This window comes from Lolium perenne, chromosome 6 (genome assembly GCF_019359855.2).
Source record: "Lolium perenne isolate Kyuss_39 chromosome 6, Kyuss_2.0, whole genome shotgun sequence".
Taxonomy (NCBI): Eukaryota; Viridiplantae; Streptophyta; class Magnoliopsida; order Poales; family Poaceae; genus Lolium; species Lolium perenne.
The window spans coordinates 43,657,170-43,670,917 of record NC_067249.2 but is presented as its reverse complement, the minus strand read 5'-3'; the positions used below and the strand labels follow the sequence as shown (position 1 = coordinate 43,670,917).

The following is a 13,748-nucleotide window of genomic DNA, read 5'->3' as shown; positions in this document are numbered from 1 at the left end:
AGAAGTAGCACAAAAAAAACAGTTGACCGCTGGAGGTAGCCCCCGACGCAAACGGATTTGAGCGTCCGTAATACATCGCTGGAGATGCCATTACCATGAGAGCTCCTTATGAGTTGTCAGAGACGGGAGATGCCCTTACCATGAGAGCTCCTTATGAGTTGTCAGAGACCTACCGGCATTATTCTTGAGACGATTGCCAGAGACCAATAAGTTGGCTTGGATTCCTGATCTTGGCTGAGATGTTTTCTTTTACGCCTATACGCCAGACGCATTCAGAAATGATGTGCCAAGCCACCTCTAGGTTTCTGAAGCAAAAAAAAAAAAAAAAAAAAATGGCAGAGATAGTTGTCACTATAATTGACGCAGTCACGTCGACAAAGAGGTATATATATATAAAGAAATGACATAACAGCCGCCCATGATTCCAAATGATCCAATTGTAATCCATCGACATGCCACCGTTGAACTGAATCGGAGCAGCCGTCTTGGTTGTATAATCGCAGAATGGAGTGACATCTGGCACAAGACATACTTCTGCCAAGGACAACACTTCCATCTGTCATATCAATAGTAAGACCTGCTATTTATCAACTGAACAGAAAGGCAGCAAACTACAATGTTTGGGTACGAAGCGCGCAAGTGCACACTACTGACACTAACAGAAACATACTGGTCTATTTGACGAAAAACAAGTTAGTTGGCCAAATCCAAACTCAGTCAAAACTCAGGACCAAGAAGGATGATGCCACTACAAAAGGAAGATTATAAGCTAAAAGTTCCAATATATGTCAAACAAATATAGAATAAGCACTTTGTACACGGAAATGCTAATCAACAGTCTTTGCTTCCAAGACCAGCAGCTCGCTGCTACATCATCCAGCTTGGCTTATTCCACGTCCACCTCCTCATCAACGTCCTCGTACTGGGAAAGGGGCAACACAGCAGACTGTTCAGCAGCAAGAAATGCAAAATTTTAGGCAGGGAGAGACTTCAAATGAGCAATGTCATGTTATTCCAGTGATTAACAGATCCACAATTTCTTGGACCATGCAAATGTAGTTCACCTACCTGCCCATAAGCATTTTGAGCCACTGGTGGAGGTTGCGGGGGCATAAGAGGTGATCTACTTCTGTCGTCAATATCGTTTTCCAGCGCATCATCTAGCAATGCATCTATCTGTTCATTTCTATCCTCCAGATCAACAGCCTCGTTAAGATCATACAAGGCACGAGCAGCCATGCCAGTTGAGGGCAAAGCATGCTTGACTGGAGATTCTTTCACCTGTAAGTTAACAAATATCTACTCAACAGGGTATTCGCTTGCAATATGAAGAGTGAACCATCAAGGAAAGCTATCAGGCTCGCTTGTTATTTAGAGGTTAAGCAAAGGTAAGAAAAATAAAGGCAGCAAGCACAATACATAGTCATAATATAGAATACTGTACCTGGTCTGCAGAGACAACATTTCCGAGCTTATTCTTTTCATCTTCCCACAGTCTCTTCTTCAAATATATAGATTTTGTTCCATCACTCCCCTTGCTTGTTTTATCATAATCTGTAGTTTCACCTTCTGACCTATACTTATCGGACCTAGAAATTGTATCCGAGTCTCGCTCTCTTCTTTTCTTAGCTGAGAAACAGGAAAAATGATTACATATTGGTATGCAGGTAATATGATAGGAAGATATTTTTGCAACAAGCACTGAATGTAATATTACTAACATGAAAGGAAAAAAAAATTGCCCCTTCAGTGATTCTACATAAAAAGTCATCAACCATGTGCTATTTGATTCTTAAGATTAACATAGAGGAAAGCTTTAGCTATTGACTAAATAGGATGGGTTGCTTAAACACAAGTTCAGATGTTAATGGAAAGAAAAAATGTACATCAGCACATAACACGATTCACACTGTATTCATAACATAAGTTCTCCATGAGTATATAATCATCCCAATAAATGAAGCTACCTACCAGCTTTTGCCTCATCACTAGTTGAGTATGGGATTGGTCTCTTTTTAGCTGCAGTAGCTTTTGGACTCCTTTCATAAGCATTTGGATCTTCATCAATATGGATGCTGGATGCTTCTTCATTAGCACCACGCTTCAAAATATCTGAACGAAGCAAATCACCAAGCCTCTCAAAACGAGCTTGTGACCTGCACAAGTCCAATAGTCAATACTTAGTTAGCTACAAATTCTTATACTCATGGAAAGATAGAAAGGAGTGCTTGTAAGCGAAGTCAAGAATGTTTTTCGTTCTAAGATATGCATGATGAGTGCGCACCTTTTCAACTCTTCCTGAGCTCTCAAAAAACGAACATGAGCTTTTATGAACTTCTTCATCTTTGACGTCATCCTACGTGGGAATATAAACCAAATATGAAAATTGTGTATAACATACTTTGATAGAACCTTTCAGATATTGACATAATAATAATAAAGGAAGGGATCAAATTGTCATGTGCAAGTGTTGCTTAAATACCTATGATGTTCTTCTTTCTCCCTCCTCAGCTGCTGATCAAGATCACTTACTTTGCTTGAAATCCTGTGCACTTCCTCCATTTTCTCGTCCAAAATAATCTACAGAATAAATGTTAATTAGAGTGTGGGGTGAAGATTTTAGAAGATGCATAGGGCACATATCAGAAATCAAGGATTTGCAACGCTAAAAAAGGGAGTAAATCACAAGTCAATCTTATAAATGTTAATCATTTAACATAGCATGCTAACATTTACAACCTCTTTTTTGGACATCAACAAAGTTTCCCACAAGCAACTTAGACTATCACTTTTCATTATGAATGCATTATTATACTAATACTGTTAATATATTTTGTTTCTAGCAATACAGATACCCTTATCAAACACGTGTTAAGAAGCTGGACTCCATGTTTCTTAAAGGCACATACATTTGTACAAGGAATGTCTAACATATGTAACAGATTGCATTGAAAGAAAAACTGACCTCGAGATGAGATTTATCTTCACGCAAAGCCGCCATATCAAATCTAACTTGTTTCAGCTGCACAATATTCACTTTATGAGAAATTCCCAATTTTATAGTGGCAAAATGTGCCAAAAGGTACCAGTGAGCTATAAACTGGATTGCACACTCTAAGCCTCATACCTGATTTTCATGATCTTCTTTGTCATCACCACTTGACAATTTTTCCTTTTTTCTATCATTATCATCAGAAATAGGGGAACTCTTGGATGAATTGGTTTCTCCGCCATCAGTCTTCTTTTCATGCCTCCTCTCACTGAAAGACAAAAACATAGTATGTGAAGTTTTTTTTTTTGAAACTTACATAGTATGTGAAGTAAAATACAAGATAAACAAGACTCGACCCACATTCAAAATAAAAAGGAAGTATATGGTAAACCCATGGACCCACTGAAACTGCAGTAAAGTAGGTACTTTTATTTAGATTGGAACAAATCACAGGCTTCAAAATAGTAATATACGTTTTAAAGTATATTGATAATTAAATGGCTCCAAAAGATGAAGATCAACTGTTGAAATACTTTATATACCTCTTCCTGCTGGGAGACCGTGAAAAGCTAGACTCTGCAAGCAAAATTACAAATAAGAACTTATAGCAGGAGCAATCAGAACGTAAAAGCAGCTGCATGCATAGAATAACTAGCATCACACCAAATAGTGGAGCTGAGAAAAGGAGAGAGGATTTGTTTACCCCTTTCTCGAGAAGTTGGCCTTCGATCATGAAGGGAACGATGACCCCTGGGATCTCTTCCAGGGGAATGCCTCCTACGAGGTGAGAACCTCCTATCAGGCCTGCCTCTGAAGTCGGTGCTTCTATAATCTCTTCTCCCTAGAAGTAAGAAAGGTTTACGCGTTTTATGCGAGGAAGAGCTCATGTCAACGAAGAAAATGGAATAATATAGAGAAAGGACACCCATAAGCCTGTTAAGCTTACCACGACCTTGATCTACAAGATTATTCAATTAGCAATAAGTAGTGGCGGCTCCAGGATAAGGTCATTAGCCACACACACAAAAAGCAGGGCCAAAAAATAATACACAACCAGACACCAAGATACAATGATGCACCATTAAGGTAGTACCAATACTCATAATGCTGATCATCTGAAGTGAAATGGATGGAAGCTCCATAAACAGCCCATACAGTAACTATGATGAAGAAAGGTCTGCCATAATCCCGATATCACCATATAAATGCACTAACATTGTCCAGATATCTCCCGCGAAGGATGGCAACGAACTGGAATTGCCAGTGATGGGCATACTTCCCAATGGAACTAGTTGATGTGCCATAATCAAAAGATATGTGACTTGGTTCATTGCAAAACTTGCTATTCATTCAGTGGGCTCTGCCATAATCATAGCGCATGGAGCATATTTTTTGGGCATCAATCAACAGAAGCCAAGACCCTCAAAAGTTCACCTTCTGATGCAGCCCAAGCATTTAGTGGTGATGAAAAATCGTTGAAATACCAATCGAAGAAATCTATGAAAACGGTTCCTCCGGCAGCAGTTGAGTCTAATAAATTTGCGATGACAGTTAAATCAAAAGACAACCAGTAAGAATGCCACCTAATTCTGCAACAAGCTTCCAGTTGTTAGAACTGTTCTCTATCTGCACAGCTGATGTTCAATTCAAGCACTAGTATGAAAAATATAGTAATATCACACAAGCAAAATACGACAAAACAGATAAAGCACATAAATCACATGCATCGTGAAGCAAGTATAAGAATATTTTCTCACTTCTCCCTAAAATAGAAAAAAATAGACCAAATAAGTCCACCCATGAATTATCCAATTCAGATAAGCCTTATTTCCTTTGAATGTCCTAGCATGGTAAAATTCAATATTACTTCCTTCCGAGAACTGGAGCATATCGCCAGTTTGCAGTACCAGTAATGTGTGTCAGGCAAACACCTCGTAAAGTCCGTCAATGTTAATTCACTGATAACGTCTCGATAAGCTAAGCCTAAATTTCGTGAACAGGCATTCTTGGTAGGGTCAAAAACCTAATCTTTCAGGCAATCTTCGATTTCTGGAAATATTTCCGACAACCTGAAATCCAAAAATTTCATTTGCATCTACCTATCCGCAGATCTATACTTGCATCGCATGGAAAAAAAAACAAATTGCACACATCCAACCCTCCCCGCATCTCGCTGAACAGCAGAAACCCTAAACCCCGGGAAGGGATCTAGGCGAGAAACAAACACGAATCAACCGAACAGAAGGGCAATGGGGATGCACGGGGAAAGGGCTTTCCACACATACCGGCATGGTGGGGCGGGAAGGAGGGACGGGAGGAAGGGGGCCGGCGGAGCTCGACGTTGCCGTGGGCGAAGCTACAGAGCTCACGGTCGCAGTTGCCGTTCTGCCACAGCGCGCAGAGCTTCGTCTTGTACGCCGGGCCGCGGCGAGGTGGGGGCAACATCTCGCGGCGGTGGAGGCGGCGGGGATTCCGATCGCGAGGGTTTCGATGGGAGGCGGAGCACCTGGGTCGGGGAGAAGACTGGAGGAGGTAAGGGCTGGGAGGCGTTATAGCAGATGGCATATAAATGTCGTTTATAATGATGAAAAGTACACTAAAAGATCCTTTCAAAAAAATGAAAAAAAGTATGTGTAAGATCTATTTGAAACGTAACATAGAATTAAATCCAAAATATAATATATACAGTACCAAAAAAACTGTGAAAAAATAAAGTTTTGTTTTAAACCAAACAAAAGTTATAGTGTGCAAACTTATATGTTTGACCAGGTTTACTAAAAATATCCATCCTTAAAATAAAATTTCTTAAAGGACTAGGCCAAACTTCATAAATTTGACTCAGCACAGATTTTATATTGTGCAAGCACCGAAGGAGTAGGAAAAATCTGCTTAAACCTAAACACTTCATCTTCCCGAGGGTCGTTGAGAATTTACTGGGAATGGCTTGGCGGTTCCCCATCGCCGGTGACGTTCTTGCGCGGTGCGTGTAGGAGGAAGGAGGGATCGGCGCAACCGGGGAAAGGATGCGGAGGATCACCAGTGATCAACCGAGCAGAGCCAGGGCGGAGAAGGTCTTCGGACCGGCGGCACAGCGAGGTCAACCGGAGGTCCACCAGAGATCGAGATCCAGTGAGTGGAGGCGCTGGAGGAGGAAGACGATGAGAGGTGGCGCGGTGAGAAATGAGGACCTCACTGACCCCTCACAATATTTATATCTGTGGCCTTGAGATGTGTGCATTAGATCATATGGTGGGAACCCGAGGGTTTCACTGTTGGATTACCGCCCTATGTCTTAGGGCTTGAGGGGTGAAATTGTCATGAAGGTACTTTTATTGTTTGAAATCACCGCTATCCAGGAAAGCTATCTATGGGAGAATGGTGGTGCTCAGGTGATGACGCCAGACAATCTTGTTGGCAGTTGTTGTGGAAGCGGTTGGGAAACCCCAAGAGGAACGTGTGATGAGCACAACAGCAAGTTTTCCCTTAGTACGAAACCAAGGTTTAATCGACCAGTAGGAGAAAGGCGTGACTTCTGAAGGTGTTGATGGCTGACTAGTGGCAGGACGCACTACCGGCGCCAGCAACAACGTGGAACCTGCACACAACACAACCAAAGTATTTTACCCCAACTTGCAGTGAGGTTGTCAATCTCACCGGTTTGCTAAACACAAAGGATTAGACGTATCGAGTGGAAAGAGATGTTTGCAGAAAGTAAACAGAACATGATTGCAGTAGAATTTATCAGTAAAGGAAATGGGACCGGGATCCACGGTTCACTAGAGGTGTCTCCATAAAGAAATAGCATGTTGGGTGAACAAATTACAGCTGGGCAATTGATAGAATATCGACCAATACATGACAAGATGATTACTATGAGATTTGATACGGGCATTACAACATAATATATAGACTGTAATCCAACTGCGTCTATGACTAATAATCCACCTTCCGGTTAGCGTCCGCACCCCTTTCAGTATTAAGTTGCAAGCAACAGATTATCGCATTAAGCAATGTGTGTAAAGTAAACAATAGAATTACCCTCGGATAAAACATTGTTGTTTTCTCCCTAGTAGCAATATCACATCTACAATCTTAGAAGTTATAAAGTCACTCTCCTAGAAAACTAGAGGCATGAACCTACTATCGAGCATAAATACCCCTTCTTGGAGTCACAAGTGTCCACTTGGCCAGAGTTTCTACTAGCAACGGAGAGCATGCAAGATCACAAATAACATATGCCATTAATATATAATCAATCTTATAAAACCAAACATATAGGATTACATAAAGATGATCTTGATCATGTAGGCCAACTCACAAGATCGATACATGAAGCACAAAGTGGAGAAGACAACCATCTAGCTACTGCTATGGATTCATAGTCCAGGGGTGACCTACTCACGCATCACTTCGGAGGCGGGCATGGCGATGTAGATGCCTCCGGCGATGATTTCCTCCTCCAGTAGGGTGCCGGAAAGAGCTTCAGAACCCCGCGAGATGGTTCTGCGATGATGGTCGCGACGGAACTTTTCATCGATGGAGGCTCGGGTATCCAGGGTTTTCCCAAGAAGATGTATAAATAGGCGGAGGATTTAGGTCAGTGGGGCGCCTGGTGGGCCTAGACCCCCCTTGGCGCGGGCCAGGCCTAGGCCGCGCCATGGGGCGGTTTGGCCGCCCTGTGGCGCCTCATCGATCCCCCTCTGTACTTCGTCTTTGTTTCGGTAAAATATTAACTTCGGCTTTTGTTTTGTCCAATTCCGAGAATATTTCCTATACAAATTTTCTGTAATACAAAAACTGCACAAAATAAAGAACTGACACTATGGCATCTTATTAATAGGCTAGCGCCAGAAATCATGTAAAAGTGCAACGAAGTGTAAGCAATCATACATGAATTGGTATAAAACAAGCATGAAGCATAAAAAATTATAGATACATTTGAGACGTATCAGAGAACTTTCGCCCTGGATTTTAGGAAGATTCTCAGTAGAGCCTTGCCATGGAAGATACACAAAATCCGCGAAGTAATCGTTGGAATCAAGGTCATGAAGTTTTCGACCAACATTTGGTCGGAGACATGAAGTTTGGAGTCTTTCAAGATTCTCTATTATTCGTTCCGGATGAAGACGAAGATACATGCGCAATCTGAGCTGGATGGAAAAAATGGTGAATCTCGGAGAACTTTGGGGCTACTATTGTGGATATGCCAACTAGGTGTACCACGACAAAGTCTCAATTCCGGCAAGCCCGGGTGGCCCACGAATGGTGGTTAGGTCGGGCGGCCCAGTTGTTGGAAAACCAAGATGGAGGAGTCTAGCCCGGAGAAAAGTAGTCCGATCCAGCCCATAGTAGGTGCCGGTCGAAACCTTGACATGCACAACAAGAGAACTTAGCTTACCTTAGACCAAGTCATATCCGGTTGGATCTCTACCATTGTAACCCTAGATCTGGGCACCTTTATAAGCCAGATCATGGGAGTCCTAGCGGCACGACACAATTCATTGTAATCTCGCACTTGTAAGGCCTCGCCACCGCCGTGAGGTTTCCTAAGCTGGGTAACTGGTGTGCCCCGTCCTGGTGACTCCTCGCCCCATGGCTCCCCCTCTCTCTCCCCTCCGTGAGGCACCCTCACCTGAGTACCGTCGAATACGTGACGACAACGACGATACCCTGTGTGTAAGGATGGCAATTTTACCCACGGGTACGGGTACCCGCAGGTACCGTACCCACATGGACAGGGTATGGGTACACTTTTATGCCCATGGGGAGTACCCATACCCTGCCCGTTAACTCATGGGCAAGGCACGGGTATAGCCTCGTACCCACGGCTATACCCATACCCTGCCCGTTTATTGTCAAATTCATACGTGACACGTCTACTTTTGTTGACTTATGAGTTAGAATATGAGAATCTATAACCGCTGATGTCGTACGACTGATAGGTCCTTACGTTGTGTCCGGGTCCCTGTGACAGGGAGAATATGAGTTTCTGCTATTCAGTAGAAGGTGTCGGCGTGGGACTTTCCAGTAGCCTTTTCTTGAACCACCCCGTGAAGCTGGAGTTGTGATCTTTGGTAACATCCCCCATTTTCCTCGGCCGGCCTAGGTCGATAAACTTCTGCTCGATTAAGCTTTTGTGCTTATCCACCCAAGGGCTGACCAACTCTATGTGTTGTAGTGCGACTCGGTGTGTGATACTTCTCAAACGTATCTATAATTTCTTATGTTCCATGCTACTTTTATGACAATACTCACATGTTTTATACACACTTTATGTCATTATTATGCATTTTTCGGCACTAACCTATTAACGAGATGCCGAAGCGCCAGTCCCTGTTTTCTGCTGTTTTTTGGTTTCAGAAATCCTACAAAGGAAATATTCTCGGAATTGGACGAAATCAACGCCTAGGGTCTTATTTTTTCACGGAGCTTCCAGAAGACCGAAGCATACGAAGTGGGGCCACGAGGTGGCCAGACCACAAGGTGGCGCGGCCAGGGAGGGGCCCGCGCCGCCCTATGGTGTGGGCCCCTCGTGCGCCTCCCGACTCTGCCCTTCCGCCTACTTAAACTCTCCGTCGCGAAAACCCTATTACCGAGAGCCACGATACGGAAATAGTTCCAGAGACGCCGCCGCCGCCAATCCCATCTCGGGGGATTCAGGAGATCGCCTCCGGCACCCTGCCGGAGAGGGGAATCATCTCCCGGAGGACTCTACATCACCATGATCGCCTCCGGACTGATGTGTGAGTAGTTCATCCTTGGACTATGGATCCATAGCAGTAGCTAGATGGTTGTCTTCTCCTCTTGTGCTATCATGTTCAGATCTTGTGAGCTGCCTATCATGATCAAGATCATCTATTTGTAATGCTACATGTTGTGTTTGTTGGGATCCGATGAATATGGAATACTATGTCAAGTTGATTATCAATCTATCATATATGTGTTGTTTATGATCTTGCATGCTCTCCGTTGCTAGTAGAGGCTCTGGCCAAGTTGATACTTGTGACTCCAAGAGGGAGTATTTATGCTCGATAGTGGGTTCATGCCTCCATTGAATCTGGGACAGTGACAGAAAGTTCTAAGGTTGTGGATGTGCTGTTGCCACTAGGGATAAAACATTGATGCTTTGTCTAAGGATATTTGTGTTGATTACATTACGCACCATACTTAATGCAATTGTCTGTTGTTTGCAACTTAATACTGGAAGGGGTGCGGATGCTAACCCGAAGGTGGACTTTTTAGGCATAGATGCATGCTGGATAGCGGTCTATGTACTTTGTCGTAATGCCCTAAGTAAATCTCATAGTAGTCATCATGATATGTATGTGCATTGTTATGCCCTCTCTATTTGTCAATTGTCCAACTGTAATTTGTTCACCCAACATGCTATTTCTTATTGGAGAGACACCACTAGTGAACTGTGGACCCCGGTCCATTCTTTTACATCTGAATACAATCTACTGCAATAATTGTTCTCTACTGTTCTTCGCAAACAAACATCATTTTCCACACCATGCATTTAATCCTTTGTTTACAGCAAGCCGGTGAGATTGACAACCTCACTGTTAAGTTGGGGTAAAGTATTTTGATTGTGTTGTGCAGGTTCCACGTTGGCGCCGGAATCCCTGGTGTTACGCCGCACTACACTCCTCCGCCAACAACCTTCACGTGGCCCATTGACTCCTACTGGTTCGATAACCTTGGTTTCTTACTGAGGAAAAACTTGCTGCTGTACGCATCACACCTTCCTCTTGGGGTTCCCAACGGACGTGTGTTTCACGCGTATCAAGACTGTTTTCTGACGCCGTTGCCGGGGACCTGAAGAAAAGTTACACCACAGAGATTTCTAACTCCCACGTCAACTACACGCCAGCAACTGTTTTCTGGCGCTGTTGCCGGGGAGATCAAGAAACGCTGCAAGGGGAGTCTCCCACATCCAATCTCTTTACTTTGTTATTGTCTTGCTTTACTTTACTTTATTTACTGCTTTGTTTGCTTTCTATATCAAAAATACAAAAAAATTAGTTACTTGCTTCACTTTATTTACTGTCTTGTTTGCATTCTCTATATCTAAAACACAAAAAAATTAGTTACTTGCATTTACCTTATTTACCTTTTGTTTATTTCATCATGTTTCCTCCTAAGTTCACTCTGAAAGATATACCGGTAGGACAAGAGTCTATCATTGGAAGAGATAATATAGAAGCATTTTTCACTCATGTTAGTATGGTTGAAGATTTTGAAGATAGACACTTGGTAGAACTTTCTCCTACTTATGAAATTGCTACTGCCTCTTTAGTACACATGTTGGAAGCTAGATTTGTTAATCTCAACCCTATAATGCAACATATGTTTCTTACACTCTGTGATATGGAAGAAGGAGAAAAGAAAGATTTTGTTTTAGAAACCCTTCTTAAAGAATTCGGTGATGTAGCTAGAGAAGCTAGAAAAGTCTTTATTAAACATAAGATGCTTGGCTTTTATACCAATTTTGCAAATACCCTTGAAAAGATGGAAAAAGATAGATTAAAGTACACTAATAAAGTTAATTGTGAGGGGAAGATTAAAGCATCAATACCTTGCAAGCTCTTAGGAATGTGCGAGGCACTAGAAAAGAATTTTGATTGGACTGTTCCTGAATATTTGTTTGATGAGAATAGCAAGCCTAAGAGTAATGAAAGAGAAGCCTCTGAAACTTACATAGATAAGATACAATGTATTGTTGAGAAAACTCCCAACTCCCCTGATTATGATGTTGATGCTTCATCTCTCGATAATACTTGATTCACACTTTCTGTGCCTAGCTGAAAGGCGTTAAAGAAAAGCGCTTATGGAAGACAACCCATTATTTTACTTCTGCACTTTTGTTTTATATTTGAGTCTTGGAAGTTGTTACTACTGTAGCAACCTCTCCTTATCTTTATTTTATTGCATTGTTGTGCAAGTAGAGTCTTTGATAGTAGGGTTGATACTAGATTTGGATTACTGCGCAGAAATAGATTTCTTTCTGTCACGAAATTGAGTAGCCCCGTCTGTAGGTAACTCAGAAAAATCTGCCAATTTAAGTGTGTGATCCTCAAATATGTACGCAATTTCATTTAATTTGAGCTTTTTCATCCGAGCAAGTTAAGTGCCCCTAAAAAATTCGTATTTACCGACTGTTCTGTTTTGACAGATTCTGCCTTTTATTTCGCATTGCCTGTTTGGATTTCTTTGTTCCATTAACTTTCAGTAGCTTTGTGCAATGTCCAGAAGTGTTAAGAATGATTATGTCACCTCTAAATATGTGAATTTTTGATTATGCACTAACCCTCTAATGAGTTTGTTTTGAGTTTGGTATGGAGGAAGTTTTCAAGGATCAAGAGAGGAGGATGATACAATATGATCAAGAAGAGTGAAAAGTCTAAGCTTGGGGATGCCCCCGTGGTTCATCCCTGCATATTTCAAGAAGACTCAAGCATCTAAGCTTGGGGATGCCCAAGGCATCCCTTCTTCATCGACAACTTATCAGGTCACCTCTAGTGAAACTATATTTTTATTCCGTCACATCTTATGTGCTTTACTTGGAGCCTCTGTATGTTTCTATTTTTGTTTTCGTTTGAATAAAATCGGATCCTAGCATTCTTTGTTTGGTAGAGAGACACTCTCCGCTGTTGCATATGAACACTGGTGTTCTTAGCTTTACTTTTAATGTTCATGGCGAAGGTTGAAACTGCTTCGTTCATTGTTATTTGGTTGGAAACAGAAAATGCTTCATGTGGTAATTGGTATAATGTCTTGAATAATTTTATACTTGGCAATTGTTGTGCTCAAATAGATCGTGTTTAAGCTCTTGCATCATGTACTTTGTACCTATTAATGAAGAACTACCATAGAGCTTGTTGAAATTTGGTTTGCATGATTGGTCTCTCTAAAGTCTAGATATTTTCTGGTGAGGTGTTTGAACAACAAGGAAGACAGTGTAGAGTCTTATAATGCTTGCAATATGTTCTCATGTAAGTTTTGTTGTACCGGTTCATACTTGTGTTTGCTTCAAACAACCTTGCTAGCCCAAAGCCTTGTATTGAGAGGGAATTCTTCTCGTGCATCCAAAAACCTTGAGCCAAAAACTATGCCATTTGTGTCCACCATACCTACCTACTACATGGTATTTCTCTGCCATTCCAAAGTAAATTACTTGAGTGCTACGTTTAAAATTTCATTCTTTGTCTTTGCAATATATAGCTCATGGGAAAATAGCCTTAAAAACTATTGTGGTAAAGAATATGTAGCTTATGTATCTTATTTCTTATAAGTTGCTTGTTGAGCGGTAACCATGTTTCTGGGGACGCCATCAACTATTACACCTTTGTTGAATATCATGTGAGTTGCTATGCATGTTCGTCTTGTCTGAAGTAAGGGTGATTTATCATGATCAAATGGTTTGAGTATGCATATTGTTAGAGAAGGTCATTGGGCCGCTAACTAAAGCCATGTATCATGGTGGAAGTTTCAGTTTGGACATTAATCCTCAATCTCTTATGAGAATATTATCTATTGTTGAATGCTTGATACGTCTCCGACGTATCGATAATTTCTTATGTTCCATGCTTGTTTTATGACAATACCTACATGTTTTGTTCACACTTTATGATGATTTTATGTGTTTTCCGGAACTAACCTATTGATGAGATGCCGAAGTGCCAGTTCCTGTTTTCTGTTGTTTTTGGTTTCAGAAATCCTAGTAAGGAAATATTCTCGGAATTGGACGAAATCA

At 41.7% G+C, this 13,748-nt stretch overlaps 1 protein-coding gene across 2 annotated transcripts; it reads right to left on the bottom strand.

Moving 5' to 3' along the window:
• Positions 1-675: 675 nt before the first annotated feature.
• LOC127321219 (zinc finger CCCH domain-containing protein 13) lies at positions 676-5,549 on the bottom strand. Of its 2 annotated transcripts, none has more exons than XM_051350255.2 (11): positions 5,278-5,549; positions 3,696-3,833; positions 3,535-3,568; positions 3,128-3,260; positions 2,966-3,022; positions 2,483-2,580; positions 2,285-2,356; positions 1,972-2,156; positions 1,445-1,629; positions 1,069-1,281; positions 676-946 (listed from the first exon to the last, which is right to left on the bottom strand). In XM_051350255.2, exons 1-11 carry the CDS (start codon positions 5,435-5,437, stop codon positions 887-889), a joined length of 1,335 nt encoding a protein of 444 aa, XP_051206215.1. In that variant the 5' UTR covers positions 5,438-5,549; the 3' UTR covers positions 676-886. The 2 variants fall into 2 exon arrangements, with proteins under 2 accessions (XP_051206215.1, XP_051206216.1); XM_051350256.2 differs by having other exon boundaries at positions 676-922.
• Positions 5,550-13,748: the final 8,199 nt, after the last annotated feature.

Coding starts and splice junctions, on each gene's coding strand:
- LOC127321219 (XM_051350255.2), bottom strand. CDS start 5,437: ATGTTGCCCCCACCTCGCCGCGGCCCGGCGTACAAGACGAAGCTCTGC. Junction 3,569..3,695: donor GCCAACTTCTCGAGAAAGGG/GTAAACAAATCC, acceptor TTTTGCTTGCAG/AGTCTAGCTTTTCACGGTCT. Junction 3,023..3,127: donor AAGAAGATCATGAAAATCAG/GTATGAGGCTTA, acceptor AATATTGTGCAG/CTGAAACAAGTTAGATTTGA.